The sequence below is a fragment of the Paralichthys olivaceus genome, chromosome 4 (genome assembly GCF_024713975.1).
Source record: "Paralichthys olivaceus isolate ysfri-2021 chromosome 4, ASM2471397v2, whole genome shotgun sequence".
Taxonomy (NCBI): domain Eukaryota; kingdom Metazoa; phylum Chordata; class Actinopteri; order Pleuronectiformes; family Paralichthyidae; genus Paralichthys; species Paralichthys olivaceus.
The window spans coordinates 816913-837373 of record NC_091096.1 but is presented as its reverse complement, the minus strand read 5'-3'; the positions used below and the strand labels follow the sequence as shown (position 1 = coordinate 837373).

At 44.0% G+C, this 20461-nt stretch overlaps 2 protein-coding genes across 3 annotated transcripts; both read right to left on the bottom strand.

Annotated features, from left to right (window-relative positions):
• Window positions 1-1293: 1293 nt before the first annotated feature.
• sncaip (synuclein, alpha interacting protein) lies at window positions 1294-11702 on the bottom strand. 2 transcript variants are annotated; one of them, XM_069523201.1, is made up of 12 exons: window positions 11564-11702; window positions 8421-8505; window positions 8206-8278; window positions 7494-8059; window positions 7248-7416; window positions 6898-7172; window positions 6247-6426; window positions 5918-6031; window positions 5505-5630; window positions 5114-5283; window positions 4725-4814; window positions 1294-3969 (listed from the first exon to the last, which is right to left on the bottom strand). In XM_069523201.1, exons 2-12 carry the CDS (start codon window positions 8475-8477, stop codon window positions 2991-2993), a joined length of 2799 nt encoding a protein of 932 aa, XP_069379302.1. In that variant the 5' UTR covers window positions 8478-8505; window positions 11564-11702; the 3' UTR covers window positions 1294-2990. The 2 variants fall into 2 exon arrangements, with proteins under 2 accessions (XP_069379302.1, XP_069379303.1); XM_069523202.1 differs by having other exon boundaries at window positions 8421-8508; window positions 11564-11695.
• A 2078-nt stretch (window positions 11703-13780) lies between these two features.
• LOC109644542 (protein-lysine 6-oxidase) lies at window positions 13781-19146 on the bottom strand. Its single transcript, XM_020109943.2, has 7 exons — window positions 18494-19146; window positions 17387-17495; window positions 16961-17092; window positions 16737-16893; window positions 15942-16037; window positions 15300-15415; window positions 13781-15087 (listed from the first exon to the last, which is right to left on the bottom strand). The coding sequence occupies exons 1-7, from the start codon at window positions 19035-19037 to the stop codon at window positions 15081-15083; spliced, it is 1161 nt and encodes a 386-aa protein (XP_019965502.1). The 5' UTR covers window positions 19038-19146; the 3' UTR covers window positions 13781-15080.
• Between the last annotated feature and the right edge of the window lie 1315 nt (window positions 19147-20461).

Sequence of the window (20461 nt, the reverse complement as noted above, 5' to 3'; positions counted from 1 at the left end):
ACACACAACACGTCCTGGTTGCCCCGCCCGCCCCCTTTAAACACCCCCCCACCAAACACCCTCTCCATCCACACAGAGCGAACCAATTAGCGGCTCTGGAGCCTCGTCAGGCCGCAGAGCGGGGGCCCCTGGGTATCGACTGAAATTGTTGTCCAATAAATGAGGTCTAATTTATCAGTTTAACTCCCCCTCCAAGAAAAAGAGCGAGAGGAGAAAGAGAGAAACAGAAAATAAATAGCTTTTGTTTTTTGTTCCATGAACCGGCGTCGTTTGAGAACCTGATAAATCCTGCGTTCCTCACATTTCACGTCCTCGTCTCACTCGGAGTTGTTTTGCTAATTGTCAGGCGGAGGCTCATGTTTCATATTCGCGGCGATGATTGAGGGGCACGATTACAACAAACCCCATTAGGCTCCGTGGGGAAGCGGTCGACCCTGCGTGGGAACCATCAAAAGCCAATTTGCTTCACAAACAACATAAATCCTGCTGCGTTAAGTGACTGTTTCTGATGCAGCTGAAGCGATGAAATAAATACACGCTCCGTTTGGTTTCGTCCATTAAATGACCAGAGAGCACAATTCGCACACGACATCCATCTTGATCAGCTGTGGTCAAAAGCAGGTCCAGGGACCTGAGGACGGACTCTGACCGTGTTGGACGAGGTCTCAGTGGAAGTAAAGACAGACTCATTTTTCAAGAAGTTTGCTAAACTTGATGTTAAACTTCAGAATTAATCGATTTCTCTGCTTCAGGATTTACTTTCGATCTGAAGACGACGTGAACATTCACGTCTTCGTGTTTAACGACGATGTTTAAGTCAAACACAAAAATTATGACAAGCTTCAAAACTAACACCTGAAAACTTTACTCTATTTCCTGTTTACATCACATGACCCATCACGTTCACTAGTCGTGTGATGTAAACAGGAAGTGGATTGTCTCCTGTGCAGTTTGAGACAGAGGCTGAAAAGAGGAGCTGCAGCAACAGTCGGAGGAAAATGACGTTTTCTGAACATGTTGAATTTTACACTTGAATCTCAAAGTTTCATGAAATAAAACAAAGTGAAATTTACAATAAATTTGTCAATGTATTTTTAAAGTGAACTTCTTTCATGTTATTTTTCATTAAATCAAATAATATTATAAATATAAATAAAGATTCTTTCAAGCTATATATTTTTAATACTGCTAAATTCTTATTGGAGTTTAAAAATACATTAAAATAATATTGAAATTAAAATGAAACAGTAAAACATTGAAAACTAAAGCTGAAGAAAGTGACTTGACAGCGTGTGAAGTCCAGACATCAGTTTATTTCAGTTTGTCTTCAGTCTTTAGTTTAAATACAGGACTGAAAATCAGTCGTCCGTCTCTGTACACAGGTTAATAAAAAAAAGTGTTTTCCAACATTCACTGATATTTTGTTTTTTTGAGTAAACATCATCCGACACGTTGCGGACGTCCAGCTCCTCCCTCGTCCTGATGTTACCACGACGACTCTTCTACTAAAACTGCATTTCAAAAACAATCTCATCAACACACACACACACACACACACACACAGAAACATTGTCCAACAATGACGAAGATCTGAGACGATTCAGGCGAAACCTTTTCCTGCGTGTGAAGAAGTTCCAACCTTCTTTTACTTTCTGTATTTTACCAACTTTCCCAGAAAGTTTCTGACAAAAAAACAAATGTAATTTAGTTGAAATGATCAGAAACATGGAGACGACGTTATGGTGGGATTTTAATTAACTGTTGGTTTTGAGAAATATTTACTCAGTAGTTTTTTATATATATTTCTATAAATTTTGGGGGAAACTTGATATTTTAACCAGTTCAACAGTTTTTAGTTTAACAGACTGAAGTAATTTACCTTGTGATCCAGCAGAGGGCGCTCACACACATCACAGTTTTATTCTATCACTGTTTTGTGTGAACATGATAGATTGAATCACCTCCTGTTCACAATAAAACAAATATAAACTTTAGAAGCTCCTGGAAACATTAGACACGTTCACGTCCACACGACTCAAAGTTTCACCAGCAACCGTCTGTGTCTCACTTCAATTCGTTTTTTTCTCCAGGAAACTGGAAATTATGAGAAACTTCTCAGACCTGGAAAATGAAGTGTTTCTAAAACAAACCCTTTTATGAAACCATCATAACTTTTAGTGTTAACAAAGAAATGCAGTATTTTGAACTTTTAGCTCAACTGAACATCTGGACTGAGTCGTCCGGCCTCCGTCAAAGGTGCATCCTTCTACCTTCACGTCTGAAACACACATCACACGACTAACGTCTACTTCAGGAAATACTGCATAGATAATAAACACTGACCGTACAAAAACGTGTGGAATATAACGTACAAAAAATTAAATACTACTAGAGTTCATATACAGTGGTTTTAAAAGTATTTGTGCTGGTGCACGTAAACAACGTGCATGATTATAACCACATTAAAATAATCACATAACATATAACGGTGCATCAACATAAATATTAATAATTCATAGGTTCATCATGAGCGTGACTCAGAGACACTTTCAATCTGCTGACGAAAAGATTAAAGTTTTCTTTTAGCAGACTGAACTCTGGGAATGTTTGTAGTCCGATACTCAAATGTGAAAGAAGCTAAATAAAGTGTGATATGAAAAGTTTCCGCTGATTAATACTGAACGTTTATAAAAACACAACCGTCGCTCGGCAGCGATTCAGTCACAGCATCGATTTAAATCTGAACTGAGACAGTTTCACTTCTCGTCTTTTCACCTGTGTGAGGTAAAGAACATCACTGGTGATGTCATCATCGGTGATGTCATCATTATTGACATCACTAATGACATCACCGATGACATCACTGCAGCCACAGGTGAACCGAAGATGTTTGAACGTGCTGATGAAGTTTCTCATGTTCGCCGCCTCTCGGTCTGTTTTCTCGTCTGTGATTGGCTCTGTGCTCGGCGCCGTCCCCAGGCAGCGGCTGGTTAAACGTTGCTGGTTCTGCTCTTCACTCTCGCTCCTCCTGAGCCGCTCTTACTCTCTGACTTCCTGCCGGGTGAGTTCTGAGAGGAAGCGCCCGACTGACCACCACTGTTGTTGTTGTTGTGATTTGTGTTTCCACTCAGCGTCTCCATGATGGAGCGGAACGCCCCAAACGGCCGCTTGCTCTCAGAGCCTCCTGTTGAAGTCCTCTCCTTCCCATGATGCCCTTTGGTTGGCTCCGCCTCCTGAGTGGAGCTCTTGTGGACCTGCTCGTCAAAGGTCACCCTCAGTTTAAGGTTCTGGGACGTCTTCCTGCGGGACGAGGGGGACTTCAGTGCACTCTTGGGGCTGGTGGCGACTTTCTGGCCGTTGGCGGCGTCCTGCAGGTCGAGGGAAGCGTCTGGTGTTTTGGCGTCTGCGGCCTCGGGGTCGCTGGAGGTGGGGGAGGGATTGTAACCGATACTGTCCACTGACTTTGAACCACTGAGAGAAAACGCCTGCTTCCTCTCAGTTGTGGAGGAGGAAGAGGAGGGGAGGTGCTTCCTCATCATCGAATTAAGGTGATTTGACACCGGCTCCTCCTCTGTGATTGGCAGGTGTGATGGCCTATCAGGGCGCACAGTATTTGAGGGCGGGGCTCCTTGATTTTTACCTTCCTCGGGGGGATAACCATCCGAATCAGACTCGCTGAGAGAGCGCTGCATGATCTGTTTGAGTCTAGCTAGTTTGAGCTCTCTCCTCTCCACCAGCCCTGTCCTGCGGGCCCCGGGGGCCCCAGGGCCGGCGGGGCCCTCTCTGCTCAGGCCCCCAGCAGGAGGCAGCCTCTCCCTGGGACACAGCGAGTCTGACGCCTCCTTCCCCAGCAGCTGGCGGAGCACTGAGTCTTGACTGACACCTCCCTGACGAACCAACCAATGACCGTCAGTCCCTTCTGCTGTCAACATCATCTCTGGCCACGCCTCCACTGAGGGCTGATGGGAGCTGGAGTCCAGAGAGAGAGAGAAATTATTGCTTTACATCCTTTTAGTGCATTTGATAATATTTCTAATAATTACTATGACCCACTACTGCTATTTCTACCATCACTGCATATAATGTGAATATTACTAACAGTAGTACTGCCATAATTAACACTACTACTGCTGCTACTGCAACTTATACCACCACCACAACACAACCAGCGTGCAGTGTAACTAAGTCATTTTAGAACAGATATGGACTTAATTTGAGTGTATTCAATCAAAGTATTTAATTATTGATATAATTGCAGTAAATTCTACACAGTATTTCTTCCCTCCACCAGCACCAGGTGTATTTAAGTTCCTTTTGTGCTGCTCACCTGAAAACTGCTGCCGCTGCTCATTTCTCACTTTTTACTGCCCCACCATCACCTGCAGGTGTGTGTGTGTGTGTGTGTGTGTGTGTGTGTGTGTGTGTGTGTGTGTGTGTGTGTGTGTGTGTGTGTGTGTGTCTCATCACTGGATTATCATCGTATCAAGAACATACAAAATACTGCTGTGGCGACTGTGGCTGTTTTCCCAACAGTGACATTCGAGAAACAATGCGAACTTCTCCACGACTAAACGTAGATTTTTATTCATTAGTGAAATCAGGTCTTATTCTTATTGTGTTTCTTCTCATCCACAGACACGTGTGTTACTGTAGAAACATCTAATCCCAGCATCCTGAAATTAGTCTAACTCCAAACTGTGTGTGTGTGTGTGTGTGTGTGTTACCTGGGAGATCGGGAGGGCGTTCCTTCTGCCTTGTTGGGGTCCATCAGTCTCTGCAGTTGTTTCTGTAGAGTCATCCTCTCTGTTGCTTGTCTGTATGAAAACCTAGAATCAGCGCCCTGTGGTTGTTTGTCTCCACCAACACGTGGAGTTTCAGTCTACAGTCATTCATCAAGAGGCTTTGTCCCAAATCTAATCAGTTAATCCGTGAGTCTGAGAGAAATGTTTTGCCAAGTGTGAAGAAATTCCCTCAAGCTGTTCTTAAGATATTGTGTTCACGACAATGGGGCCAACGGACAACCTGAAAACATACAATACTTCCTCCGGCCACTGGGTGTCGCCGGTGTCACTAAGTCAAACGTGAACCAATGGCATCACAGACTGTAACTTACTCATTGAGCTGCTTGGTGAGTTTAACGACCTGCGAGGCCAGCGACATGCACGTTTCCACGACGACCAGGTACCGAGCGCAGGTGGTGTGTCCCTGCCTCTCGGCACTCTGGGAAGGCCGCTCCCCCTGCTGGTTCTGGACCGTCACGTTAGAGCCGTACTCCACCAGAGTCTGGAAACACACACGGTTGTTTTATCTACAGCAGATCATTAACACTTAGTGTTTTGATTGTTGCGGCTGGCGAGCTAACAGGAAGCAGACACGACTGATAACATCCTGCAACAGGAAGTACCTCCTACCAGCAATAAAACAAAACAAAAAACACTTGACCTCCACTGCACGAGAACGAACTTCAGAGTAGAACACATTGTGATGAAGAGGAAACTGCTCACCTGGATACAGGTGAGGTGTCCGTACTGAGCTGCAACGTGCACGGCCGTGTTTCCGTTCTGGTCGACTTCGTCCAATGAGATCGCCTGTTCCTGCATGAACTGAAGTAACCACAGCAACACCTTCTCCTGGAGAGACGGACGGAGACAGAGACAACGTTTTAACTCTTTATCAAAACAAGAGAACCCGACACGCACGCGTACATCAGACCCGTCACTGTGTGTGTGTGTGTCTGTGTGTGTGTGTCTGTGTGTGTGTGTGTGTGTGTGTCTGTGTGTGTGTCTGTGTGCGTGTGTGTGTGTGTGTGTGTGTGTGTGTGTGTGTGTGCGTGTGTGTGTGTGTGTGTGTGTGTGTGTGTCTGTGTGCGTGTGTGTGTGCGTGTGTGTGTGTGTGTGTGTGTGTGTGTGTGCGTTACCTGTCCATAGCGAGCAGCATAGTGGATCAGACTGGGATGTTCTCTGGTGCAGCTCAGCTCTGCGATGGCCTCGGTTTCACTCACCATCCACCTCACACACTCCAGGTGACCGTTCTGCAACACACACACACGCGCACGCACAGACACACACACAGACACACCAGTCAGGAACCAGCACACTGTTACTCAGCTTGTCTCTTGATAACACACTTCCTGTCTGGCGTCCTGTATCCTAACCATAACAAGTTGACTCCAGAGAAGACTACAACTCCCATCAGCCCACACTGCTTCCTTACATCATCAAACACACACACACAGCAGATACCGACCTTGACCCCCAGGCCTGCAGGGGTGAGCTGCTGGTTGTTGCGCTCGTTAAGTCCGTCCTCCCCCATCAGAGAGGTGAGATGCTGAAGACAGTCAGCGTGACCCTGAGACGCTGAGATGTGCAGCAGGTTGTTTCCATCATCGTCTCTGATCAGCTCCAGGTTATCTGCTGCCAGGTGAGGCTGGAGGAGGGAGAGGGGGGAGAGGGGGGAGAGGAGGAGGAGGGAGAAGGAAAAAAAACAGGAGGTGGAAGAGCAAGTAGAGGAGGGAAATGAGGAGAAGGGAAAGAAAGAAGAAGTGGGGGAGAAATGAAGGGGAGGAAGATGTGGATGCAATGTGGAGGTGGAGAAGAGGAGCAAGTAGCATAGAAAGGTGAGGGGAGTGGTGGAACAGGTACAGAAGGAGGAGGAAGAAGAGCAAAGAGGAGGAAAATAAAGAAGAGGAGCAGCAAGGAGAAGAATGGGGAGAAAGGGAGAGGAGAGATGGAAGAGAAGGATAGATTGAGAGGAGGAAGAAAGAGGAACAGAAAAACAGGACAAAGGGAAGAAGAGGAGTCGGAGGAGGAGGATAAAACATCAGATATAGTTTAGTCCCACCTCCTTTGGTCAAAACCTTTCATCGTGTGCTCCGCCCCCTGATGATGTCACACTCACCAGCAGCGAGATCTGTCCTTCTCTGACGATGTTCATGATGTTCTGGTTCTTCTTCGTCTCCTCATCCAACTCTGCTCCTCCACCTCCAAACCCCCTGAGCCCCCCACCCCCCCCTGCACCTCCTCCTCCTGCTCCAGGGGCCCTGGGCTTGGAGCCGTCCTGCCTGCCCACGCTGCACCCGGGCAGGGGGAACATAAGAGCCGGGCCCCCTGGAGGCTCCACGCCCGGCCTCTGGGTCTGGGAGTCTGGGTAAACCCGCGCTGACAGCAGCTTGTCTGGAAGACAACATCCAAACATGACAGAAGCTTCATCCTCGAAGAAAGAAGAAAAAGAGACAGAACTTTTATTACCTGTATCAGAAAAAGAGGAGAGGGAGGACGAGCAGCTGAGGAGTCCGGAGGAGAGCAGCTCTGGCTGGTAACCTCCTCCAGTCTGGGAGCGGTGCAGGTGGTGGAGATCTGGATCCATCGACTTGGACTTCCTCAGGTCCGACCACTTCACCGGAGACAGAACACAGTACTGCACAAGACACAAGGGAGGCTTCAGATAAAGACACAACATTCAATCTGTTCAAATCTGATCGGAGTCATTTGTACCTGAGTCTGCGAGCTGCTGCTGCTTCCCAGGCTCAGGGGCTCGTTGTGGGACAAAGTGGAGCTCTTCAGCCCTCCTCCCCGGTTCCTCTCCAGCGTGCCCCCGCCCAGGTTGCTCCCCGTCACTGAGCGCTTGTCGTGGGGGACGCGAGGCAGCGTGGACATCTGCTGACTGGATTTGATGTAAGGCACGTCGAGGATTTCGTCCATGTCCAGATCGTAGTGCTCCAGCTCCCCGAACAGAGCCTGAGGGTTGTTCCCTCCGACGACACCAACACCGACGCTGCCCAGGCCCTTCACCTTCTCCCCCGGCCCGTCGGAGGAGGTGGAGGCATGAGTTGGCTTGTCGGAGCCAGGGTCATCTTTACTGGCCTCCCCTGGCTCCCCCAGACCCAGCCCCTGACCCGGGGCTTTCCCATCGGAGTCTGAGTCGGTCGTCTCAGGTTGGTGTTTGAGGGGAGAGACTCTCTTCACCGGCCGGAACTTACTATGGACCTCGGCGAGCCCTGTGGGTTTGATTCCCCCGCCACTGTGGGAGGAAACGCCACGACTCCAGTTGATGGATGGAGCTGCACGAGGAACAGAGATGGAAAGAGATTACATGAGCAACTTACTGAAGAAATTGTGAATAAAAACTAGACGAGGACATCAAATACTGTATTGCTAAAGTTTTGTAATTTCTTATTAGGCTAAACTTTCATGACACTAGAGTTACCTGGTCTCTCGTCGGCCTGACCATCACTCCTCCTGGACAGCTCTGGGATGCTCTTCAGAGACGTCACAGAATACTGTGGGCCGAGAGGGAAACACAACAAGGACCGAACGTAAACAGAAAATAGATCGTTTACTCTGCGAAATACTAAGAACAGGATTTCTTTTCTTGGAGTTAGCAACGCTTTCTATCCACCGACAGACAGACATGAAACTGACCACTGAGTCTTCAGAGAAGTCGATCTCGTCCAGGTCCAGATATTCAGGAGCCTCCATCTTCACAGCACATCATCAGCCTCACAACCTGCTGAAGAAAAACACGTTAGAACATCATCCTGTTTAACACACGACAGATTCAGAACGCACACACACACACGCACACACACGCACAGCATCTTGATCATAAATATAAGTTAAACACTTGTTAACCCTCTGGAATCAGACGCCCCCAGTTGTTTTCACGATTGTGATTTAATGGATCTAAAATAAAAACCATATCATTTAAAACTCTTTTCTCTTTCTTCCACCACAACACATTCGCTGATGACGTCACTATGTTTCATGTGCAGAGGCAGGAGAGGAACAAATTTTCATCTCTCAAAAACTAAAGAATTTATATTTTTAAATAACTTATGGAGGGTTAAGAAATATTTAGTTAATGTTTCTTTAATTAGTAATATTTTGGATCAATATGTTTTAATTTGGTGAATGTCTAATTTATGTAATTATTTAAGTTATGTAAGTTTAGTACTTTTATCATTTAACCTCAAATAACCTTTCTAGCTGAGGTGGCACAGATTCTAGAGACATGACGCATTCTCCAGGAAATGACATCACATTAAGAAAACACTGGAAGAACATTTCTACTGCTGACGTCAGAGGGTCAAAGTCATTAAATGATCGTTAGGAATCAAACACTGGACGAATCAGTGAGAAACTTGTTTTCTGTGATTCTGTTCTTTCTCTGAGCGATGTGACAAAGTGCTGCAGCGACAGTGAAGAGGAAATGAAAGATTTTCATGGAACAAAGTGTAAAACGTGTTGTTGGAGTAAATCTGATGCGTCTCTGCAGAGTAATACCTCAGCTTTAAAACTGCAGCTCAAACTGTCGACTGCACAAAGTGGCTGAGCCGCTGTGATCACAGGCAACAAACAGCAGGATATTCAGGACTGATCAGAGACCAGCGTGACTCGTGCAGCGCGCACACGGATTTAGAGACGCAAGCACGCAACCTGAAGTGACACCAGAGCGAGATCCGACCCCGGTGACCAAAACTAAACCCTGAACAAAAACACTGAGCACGAAGAAGAAGCCTGAGGTTCAGTTCATGTAAAGAGAAAAATCTTCAACCGACTCATTTATCAAAACACATAAAACATGTGAGGAAATAATAAACAATAAATCAGTGATCTAAAATTAGCTCCACCAGCTACAACATTAAAACCTGAATGTGTCAGTAACAATAATAACTGAACCATCAGCTACTGGACTCTAACCTCCCTGTGGTGACAGACTGTCAGAGGTCAGGGGGACTAATGCTGTTTCGTGCTTTGCTCAGAGACACAAGCCTTTCAGACATGAACCGCACGGGAGCTGTGGCACACCGACCGAGACGTCGAGAGAGTTTGTGGTGATAAGAGCCGACGACAGTGTAAACATGATCCCATGACCTCTGCAGCAGAGTTAATCCATCACCTCCTGTCTGTCTGCTCCACCTCTCACCTGAAGAACGAGGAGGATCTGACGCTGTTGTGAACGAGTCTGTGCAGAAAACCTGCTGCTGAGTTGTTCAGCTGTGAAACACGAACTCTGGAGACGATTCTCTGGATTCTACCCGGTGGTCACGCCTGAAGACGGCTTTAGAATGAGAGAATGTCTCTGCTGGACAATAATACGAAAATGTTTTGCTTTTTAACTTTGAGTCAGGGGCTGATTTCAACCCTCGTATTAAAACATATTAAATTCATTTTCCACATGTTTTTAAATGAACCCATTCTTACGGTTTGAGGCAGCATGACGTTGAGAAAAGCAGCAACATGCTACAAAGAGAGGAGCTGTTTTCAGACTGTGTGGGAGGAACCACAGAACTGAAACCGGTCAAAATAAAAGCCTCTGATTGCAGCTTTGAGGAACTCTGCAGCCGAACATCCTTGATAACAACTGTCTGAAACCCCACGTCCAAAATAAGACCGAGTTAAAAAAGGACGTGGACGTCTGTTCTGTTTGTGAACAGCTGACGAGTGAAAATCCTTCCAGGCAAATTGAAAACACAAGATTTCACCCAGGATCAGTTTAAATTCATTAGTTTCCTCAAGTTTCACTCAGAGGTCACGTGAAAACCTTCCAACACGACAACACGTTTGTTCCACTGGAGTAAAAACAGAGATGTAAACGAGGAGCAGTGACTCTGACGTCCAGACCGCACGACGCTGCAGGATGTGTTCAGGTTTAACCCTGAGTTTCTAGGGTTACATCGCCATGGCAACGCACACCTAACCTGCTGTCTCCACCACCTCGACCGGCGGTACATGGAAACCTGATTACAGGCATTAGGAGCTGCAGACTGGAAGGACGCCAGGTTCAATCTCAGCAGTGATGTGGCTTCACTTAAAACTCAAGTCTCAAACTGACCTGACAGAACATCTTATGATGCGTTCAGAACAAACACTAAGTTAGTTTCCCCTGAAACGATATCCATAAACAAAATCAACACAAAGAGAAAAATATAAGAAACTTCTACATCATCCGCTCACAGCGATCGTTAGACCTTTATTAACAGTTCAGGTTTAAACTCAGGATCCCAACAGAAACTAAACCAGAGAACTCTGTCACTGCTTGGTCTGAATTCAAAATACACTTATAGAAATACAGATCTGTGCATTTAATTAATACAAGTTTAACTCTGAATGTGGAATCTTCTTTATTTTGTGAGTGAGTAGCTGGTTTCTAACACTCAGTGTCTGATCCAAACATTTATTATCAGTTACTTTCTTTAACTGAACTAAGAGTTAGTTCACGGATTAGTTGATGGATAGTTAGCTGGTCTCTAACACTCAGTGTCTGATCCAAACATTAACACTTGATGTAATGTGGTTATTCTCTCTTTTTAAAGCACGTGTTGGTCAGAGGGTCGGTTAGTGGGCAGTTATCTGGTCACCGACACGTGAGTTCAGCTGTAACAGGTGAAAGTTAAGTCTCGGGTTAATCTCCTCATCCCTGCTCACCGAGCAGCAGGAGGCTAATTAGCTTAGCAGCTAGCTCCGGAGCAGCTAACGCTAAGGTTAGCCGGGGATGCAGCAGCAGAAAGCTCCGGGACAAAACGGCCCGTCTCCGGTTTGAACGTCACTGAGGGGAACCGTACCTGCTGGAAGTGACGGCGGCCGCGGAGCTGGTCCCGGGATGAGGCCGTTAGCGGAGCCGCCAGCGGAGCCTCGGGTCCGGCGGAGTTTTCTCTGTCGATGAAAAGCACAAAGACATATGGAGCACAGACCGCAGCACAGACACGACCTCTCACTCCCAACACATTTCTGAAGACCGTGGACCAGTCAGCAGATACGATGAACTAATGTTTATTCTGCTCGTTATTATTTATTTTACTATATAACTTTAAAACACGTGGATTTACATTCATGTACAATTATATCATTTATTTTTACAAGAGTAGAATCATCGAAATTATGAATTTCACATTTACATTTAGATTCAATTTTAACTTTTGATTTATATCTTCAGTATTTTAATTTATATCTTCAGGATTTTAATTTATACATATTTACCTACTTTCATCTGTAGAGGGTCAGACCTGCCTGTGTCACAGCTCCTGTCTCCTTTTTACTCCGTCCTGCTAACACATCGGTAAAATAGACGATCTTTGAAGAGGAAGTCAAACCGTTAGTTTGGTTTTAGAATAAAACTACAGACAGAATAAAACTACAGACAGATTAAAACTACAGACAGAATAAAACTACAGACTTAGAATAAAACTACAGACAGATTAAAACTACAGACAGAATAAAACTACAGACAGAATAAAACTACAGACAGAATAAACTACAGACAGAATAAAACTACAGACAGAATAAAACTACAGACAGAATAAACTACAGACAGAATAAAACTACAGACAGATTAAAACTACAGACAGAATAAACTACAGACAGAATGAAACTACAGACAGAATAACACTACAGACAGAATGAAACTACAGACAGAATAAAACTACAGACAGAATAACACTACAGACAGATTAAAACTACAGACTTAGAATAAAACTACAGACAGAATAACACTACAGACAGAATAAAACTACAGACAGAATAAAACTACAGACAGAATAAAACTACAGACAGAATAACACTACAGACAGAATAAAACTACAGACAGAATGAAACTACAGACAGAATAAAACCACTGTGTGTCTGTGTTGTGTCTTTAACACCAGGAAAATTCTAACTCTAATCTAATCTTTACTTGGTTCTTCCTAAACTAGCGGGATTTACTGAGTACATTTACTGAGTACATTTACTGAGTACATTTACTGAGTACATTAACTGAGTACATTTACTGAGTACATTAACTGAGTACATTTACTGAGTACATTTACTGAGTACATTAACTGAGTACATTAACTGAGTACATTAACTGAGTACATTAACTGAGTACATTTACTGAGTACATTTACTCAGTTACTGCAGTACTTTACAGAGTATTTCTCCAGAACTATATTAGTTTAGAACTTGTTTGATGATTGAGATAATTAAGATGAAGATGAATAAAGAAACATTAATATCACAGGTTAAATAACAATCCTGGTACTAGAAGATCATGTTCAGAGAGTATTTCTACTCTGTTCTGTTACTTTCATGTAGAGAACTGCTGTTTCCTGTGTTTTATTAATAAAAACTAAAGTTTAATTAAGCACATTGAACACAAAACTACAACTGTGTGACTTCAAACCTTTATTGTTCTGTTTCTCTTGACAGTCGGAGTCATCTTCCTCTGACGTCATGGTTTCACTTACATAACTTTTACTTTGTCAGGGAGGAAAAACACAAAGCTGCAGCAGAGACGGAGCTAAAACTGTCCAGTGAGTTTCCATAATGACAGAGTGAGACGCTCTGCTGCTGTCTGAGGGTTCATGTTATAAACTATGGTCAAACTCAACAGCGTCATCTAGAGGCAGAGTCTGGTTCTGACGGACGTGTGGTCAGAGTTCAGCCCAACACTTTTTTATACTCGAGTGTTTGTAACTTTTATCAACAGCAAAGATTGATCAGAGTTTCACAGACTCAGAGTGACGACTATACATTTTACTTTTCAACTCCAATTTACTGTTAATCTGAACTTTGTCCCTAATGCACTTTATTTTTGAACACGTGGTTTTGATTTTCTGTTCACTCCCTGTGTTTTGATTGAAGTTGTCGCCCTTCGCCATGGTCTTCTTCATCAAAATGATGTGATGTCATATCCAAGACGTCAAAGGTCAAGTTCACTGTGACATCAGTGTGAAGAGGTGATGAATATAGTTTTTAATTATTCTTGGTTTTTAACCACAAACTGAAAATTCAGACAGAAAAAAAGTGATTGAAGCAAAAGTATTTTAATGTGATATGAAGCAGTGATGCAGGTGATAACATGTGAGCTCGCCTTATATCTACAGCTCTGCAGGTTATGAGTGGTTATCAAGCCGTCGTCAAGCACGAGTACACACACTGTGTACTCTGTATACACACTTTGTACAGCGTTCACACACACACACACACACACACACACACACACACATTAGTTTTCACCAAATGCTGGTTTTGTGAAAACGTTCAGCACCAAAACTCAGAGATCGACTCGACAGCAGGAAGCAGGAGGAGAAAGATGAAACTTTGAAACAGGAAGTTTAAAACACTAACGTTGTCCCTGAAACCTGTAAAATGTTTAACTTAGAATAAAAGTGTGAGGCGTCGGTTCTGTAGTAAAGAATCTATGGAGGCACAGAAAGGACAATCTCATCATAATGAAAGTTTTCTTCAGCCCGATCAGAGACTAAGATCAGCGTGACTGTTTTTCAAAACTCTGGAGCCAGAGAGGGAAGCCAATGTGGAGGAAACCTGCATCCTCTGGAATGACCAGCAGGGGGCGACTGGTTTTTAAAAGAGCTGAGTCTCTGTAGAAATCTATGAGCAAATGACCACATGATTGACAGCTAGTACCGTCCAATTGGTGCAGGTGGCAGGTGTAGGTGGGCGTGCAGTGTCCACCAACTCTCAGTCAGGCTCCACCCCCCTCAATTTATGATTACTTCTGGTTTCAAAAAACCAAGATGGCGCTGAACAGAAAGTTTAGCTGGAGGCTTCAAAAAGGCCGATGACAAACTGAAGGGGTGACGTCACAAATGAGACAAATGTGTCTTTCAACAGGTGGATCGTCCCAAGCTATCCCAGAATTCATTGCACACCAGTGACTGAGCTAACAAGCTAGCTAGTTTAGGTTCAGACATTGTGGTCACAGAGTGTTTAAAGGCTGCGGCCCCTGAGTGATGACACGGATCTATGAATTAACTTTTTTTAAAAGTCTAAATGATTATTACAATTTGGTTAATCAGATTAATCCTTGTCCATTGATTACATTGATCTAACTTTATTTATTAGAATAATCTAAATTATTTAATTGGCTGGATTAAACTCCCTTAATCACATGAATCTAACTCCTTTCATCTGACTCCTTTGGTGTAGTTGTTTTCAAATGACATTTCTAATAATTATGTTTTTTTGCTTTAATCTGGTTTTGATTTTATAATGAAAGTCCCACGTAAACAAAGTGTAACGTTAATATTCTCTCGTCTTCGTTCGTCTTCAGGATCATCGAGGAAAAGTCATGATTTCATCTTAGTAGCTGCAACAGAGACAAACAACACAATCAATATCTGATCCAAAGTACTGATGAACATTTGGTCCCAGACTCACTGAACTGGTCAGAACTGAATTCTGAGCTATTTGTAAAAGCATGAAAATGAAATATATGAAGCTCAGTTTCATATCGACTGATCTCCAGTGTGGGTCTGAATGTTAAAACAGGCGTGTTCTGAGGAGGAGGAGCTTTCTTACGATGTCACGGTGCATCCGGACACGTGGGCGGCGGTGCCGGTGTACTGGACGTCACAGCGAACCACGTTGTTGTTGAAGTTGGACTCTGGAACCTGCTGCCGGGGGTTCACTGTCACCTACAGAAAATAAACCCTTCAGATATTATCATGCACTTTTTATTTCTTTGTCTTGAATTCTCTTTGGGTCCATGTTCAGTATTAAAACGTCTGAACAGGATCTCTGCTCATCAGTCAAATGTTATTTCATGTTTTTACACAGATCTGAAAACTTGAGCCTGAACAAAGTTGTTTTTGTAGCTGACGACGATACTGATATTAAAGTGTAAAAAAGTTAATTGTTATCGAAGCCTTTTCACGGAGGAACGTAAGTAAAGTTTGATATTTTACAGTTTAACCATAAACTTTATTATAAATGAATCTGAATCAAAACAGATGCAACCAAACACTTGGAGCTTGAATGAAGAAGTTTAGAAGTTTATCCAGATAAATAGTTTAATGTTTGAGAAAACAGTTGTAATTTTCTCTCATGCAACATCTGCTGGGGACTATTTTTAGAGGCGGATTGATCCACATGTGCTGAGATGGTGAAAATACAGAACAACAGATTTTCTTTCAAAACTAAATGTGTGAACGTTTGTTTTACCTTGAGGACGTATTTTCCAGGTGAGACGTCGGTGATGTCGATCCACTGACAGTCGATGTCTGCGTTATAGGTGTCATAACAGCCTGGACTCAAACCCTACACTCACACACACACACACACACACACACACACACACACACACACACTGTTGTTGCTCACCCTCATACACTCTGTTATTGATCTCTTTCAGAACAAACATCTGTGCTAAGCTAAATTAGGCTAATGACGTCTCTGCACCAGAGAATCGTTGCAAACTATCAAATAATAAAAACCTGACTGATGTGGATCGATACCAATAGTCAGTTAGAAAGTAAAACATTTGAGATACATTGATATATTGGCTGATATGTATATATATATATATGAGTGAATTATATTATAAGATGTCATTATCAAACCCTTATGAAAAAGACGTGATCGAGTTTTGATATTTTACAGTTTGACCAAAAACTATTTTAAATAAAACACAAATACAAATAGTCAACTATAATTTCTTTATTATTAATTTAAACACTGTATATTTTCTACATATTTAAAATGTTCTCCTAATTTTCCTCTTTCCTACAGTATTTCCTTCCATCCTTGTTTTCAGGCTCCTTTGCTCACTCCCTTCTCTCATGTGTTTCCTGTTTCATATGATAAATGGAAAAATTAATCTGATTTAACATCGTTGATGTTTTCATCAATGTGTGGCAATGAATCTCCTGCAAATAGCGTGTGTGTGATTGTGTGTGTGTGTGTGTGTGTGTGTGTGTGTGTGTGTGTGTGTGTGTGTGTGTGTGTGTGTGTGTGTACCTGAGTGTGTGAGGTGCAGGCGAAGCGGCGGTAATATCCGGGGTCACAGGAAGTGTCCTCCAGACAGAAGCTGGCCTTGTGGCCCTCAGCGACCTGTGTCTGTGTCTGAGCGTCCAGCAGCTCGTACAGACTGAACTCGTCCATGCTGTGGAAATGACTGAAGCACAAACAGTGACGTCAGTTTATAAAACCACTCCCATTTCATTTCAACATCAGACACCTACTTGTGACAGCTGTGCCACTCCCAGGAATATCGAGGTTTACTGGGCAGGAAGTCGGACGTTCCCTGGTTCTTCACCCTCTGAGGGAACCTCAACAAAACTCTGGTGTCGTAATCCTGAGCAGATGTGGAGGAGCTGGAGGAGACGACACGCGGACGAGAGTCAGTTTAATGTTTCATATTTTACAATACAGTTTATTTATGTAAAGCATAAACTGAGAGAACTTCCAGTCGTTCATGTGAACTGTTCAATACACAACATGATACTCTCCTGTCTGGTGTCTCTCTTTTTGTTTTATTCTTTAAACGACTCTGAAATGAAACTGCTGCCAAAGATTCAAGATAAATCTGGAGCGGTCTCTTCGTTTGTTCTGGAGCTGAATATATATTTTATATATGATGGACTCCAGCAGAGGAACTTCTGTCTTACGAGGCGAGGCAGTTCTCCTCGGCAGCACAGCGCAGGTTGTACATGGGCATCCTCTGCACGTAGGTGGCGATCTGGATGTAGTAGGGGTCAGGAACCAGATCAGGGAGACCTGCGGACAATCAGACGATTCCTCGTTATAACGACCCACACGGCTTCGTCTCATTAGTTCAGTTCCTTCAGTGACATTTGAGACCTGGAGAAATTCTTTTTAAACTGAATAAAGAAGGTTTCACTGCCTCAAACAACTGACGACAGGTTGACATTTATGTTTGTGGATTCAAAATGACAGACCACTGATGTTTTACTCTATCTGGTCTACTGCCCCCTCCTGGTCTGGAGATGTATCTCCTCCGTAGATGATGTCACTTTTTAGCTCTGATGTCATTTTAGTGTTTGTTATGTGATTATTGCTTCATCGGTTCAGACTTGTTGAGTCTCGAGCTTCAGTCTGGACGTGTGAACACAAACTATATGACGTCACGTGTTCCACGTGGCTTTAATTCACTCTTTGCCCTGAGTTGAACCTTCCAGATGCTGCAGATGCAGTTTTCAGATACCATGGTAACCGTCCATCAGTGTGACATCACACGGTCAGAGGGCGGGTTCAGCAGGTTTTACCTTCACTCAGCCAGAGAACAAACCATCAGTGACGAAAGATTGATCCTTTAAACCTGAACACTGCAGCATCTTCAGGCAAATCATTCGAATAATCTTTAACAAGTTAAACATCTCAAATAGATTGTGACATAAAACATTTACAGGCAAACACACTTCTCTTCCTGTTAAGCTTCAGGTAAAAATGTCTTTTTCCTGAATTTACCTCGTGTGACAGGTTACTATTGTTTTTTATCTCTACTATTATTTTTAGAACCATTATGATTCATGCAGTTCTTTCTGTATTTGAACAGTTTGTTCGGTTGCATATAAAAGTGCTCTATAAATAACAGTGGCTGTATATCACATATAGAATATGTGGAGATATATGTACCATTCATTTTGATATTGAGAGAGAAAGAGGCACAACTTTCTTATTTCATGAGATGATGATGTGTTTAACGTGTCAGATTCATGCAGTGAGTAGTGAGAGCAGGACTCGTGGACTCGTACCGTGCTGGTGGTAGCTGGTTCCGTATCCGTGCCGCTGGTGTGTCCGGGGTCTGGGTCTGTAGTAGGAGTTGTAGTAGTTATAATAAGGGTAATAGTTGGAGGCCTTGTACGGGTTGTACGGATCATCTCCGACCATCATGTCCTCTCGTCTCACCGGAGCACCGTCACCATCAGCCGGCTGCTGCTGCTGCTGCCGCCGGCGCGTTATCGTGCGTAATTGCGCAGTGCCACTGGCTGCGGGGACCCGCGGGGCGCTGCGGGGCTGCGCTCCAGCGGAGACCGCAGTGTCGTTCCCGGTGCTGACCACCACCACGGGGTCACCGCGGCCCGGTGAGCCGGTCTGCCTCCTGCTGGACGGTCGGTACTGAGCCCCGCGGCTCAGGATGCTGAAAACCTGCCCGTTGTGTTGCCATGTCAACCCGCGGCGGAGCGCGTCATCACCGGCTGCTGCTGCGTCCTGAGCGCGAGCTTCAGTCAGAAAAGTCCAGAGGAAACAAAGATGAGAGAAAGACCAAAAGAAAAACTGAGCAGAGACTTCCTTCATGTCTGAGGACAGATTATATTATACTTGAAAAACTGTGTATTCCTGCACACACACTCACAGACACACACTGACACACACACCGCTGCTGATCTGAGGGTGAAGTGACGGAGCTGAGCTCAGGGTGGAGAGAGAGAGGGGGGGGGGGGGCAGAGAGAGGAGGAGTTTTTTAAGGTTTTGACCTTTGACCCTCATCATGTGACCTTGACAAGTTTTGATATTTATCTGAAGGGATCAAATTTTAAAATCTGGACTAAATGACATGTGAAGTGAGAGGAAACAAACATCCTCCCTGCTGCACTTTTAAAAGAATAATGAAACTCTTATCACATTTACCAAAACTACGGACTTTGTGTGAGTTTAAACAGTTTGTTCTCTAACTGTTCGTTCTCTAACAGTTTGTTCTCTAACTGTTTGTTCTCTAACTGTTCTCTAACTGTTCGTTCTCTAACAGTTTGTTCTCTAACTGTTTGTTCTCTAACAGTTTGTTCTCTAACTGTTTGTTCTCTAACAGCAGCTGAAATCACAGTTTCCTTCTCAGACCTTCTCTCCAGAGGACGAGTTGTAATTACAGTTGGATTTTCTCTGTGGTCAAACTGAAGACTCTGAGCTGTGAGTTCAAATGACACGACGATAAACAAAGATGGACGACCGATCCCAACAGTGAGGGAAAATCACCTTGATCGCCCCCTGGTGTCTGGCTGTAGTACAGGTCATAAACCCTCCTCCTCCATGTCTGCAGATGGGACATGAACCAAACTAAAAAGCAGACGTTAAATAAATGTTTGTCAAAGATGTTTCTGTCGTTTCAGCTCTTCTCTCTGATGTTTGTTCACGTTTCTCATCAGTTTGATTTAATCAGTTATTTATGATATAAAAACAGGCGGAGACATCTTGATTGACAGCTGAGTGTATGGGTGGGACATCGACGCCAAGGCTCCGCCCCACGATCACTACCACAGACACCAAATGACATCACCACCACAAGATGGCAGCGTTTGTATCTGAGATATTTTATCTTCTTTTTCTTACGACAGGAGGAAGTGGAGACGTGTCGTCCATGTTTATGACCATACTGACGTCACCGTTCTCTTTCAGGTCGTTCATCTTTTATTTTCCACATTTTTTCCTCAACAGCGTCTGGGAGCTCGAGCAGAGGTTCTGCACAATCAAGATGCTTTTGTCTGGTTTTATTAGAGGAACTTTCCCCCTCAGAACGCCCCCCCCCCCCTCGCCATCCCCGCTGGGCGCTCAGGATGTTTCAAAAGAGCTGAAACTGAAACACTTAGCGACTGCGAAGTTTCCTTCTGCACTGTAAAAAACACACACAGGCTGCCACACACACTGCTCATCACACACACTCTTCCTTTAAACTGATCCATAACAGTTATAATCATATAAGTCACTTCAGTCGAGTTACTACACGA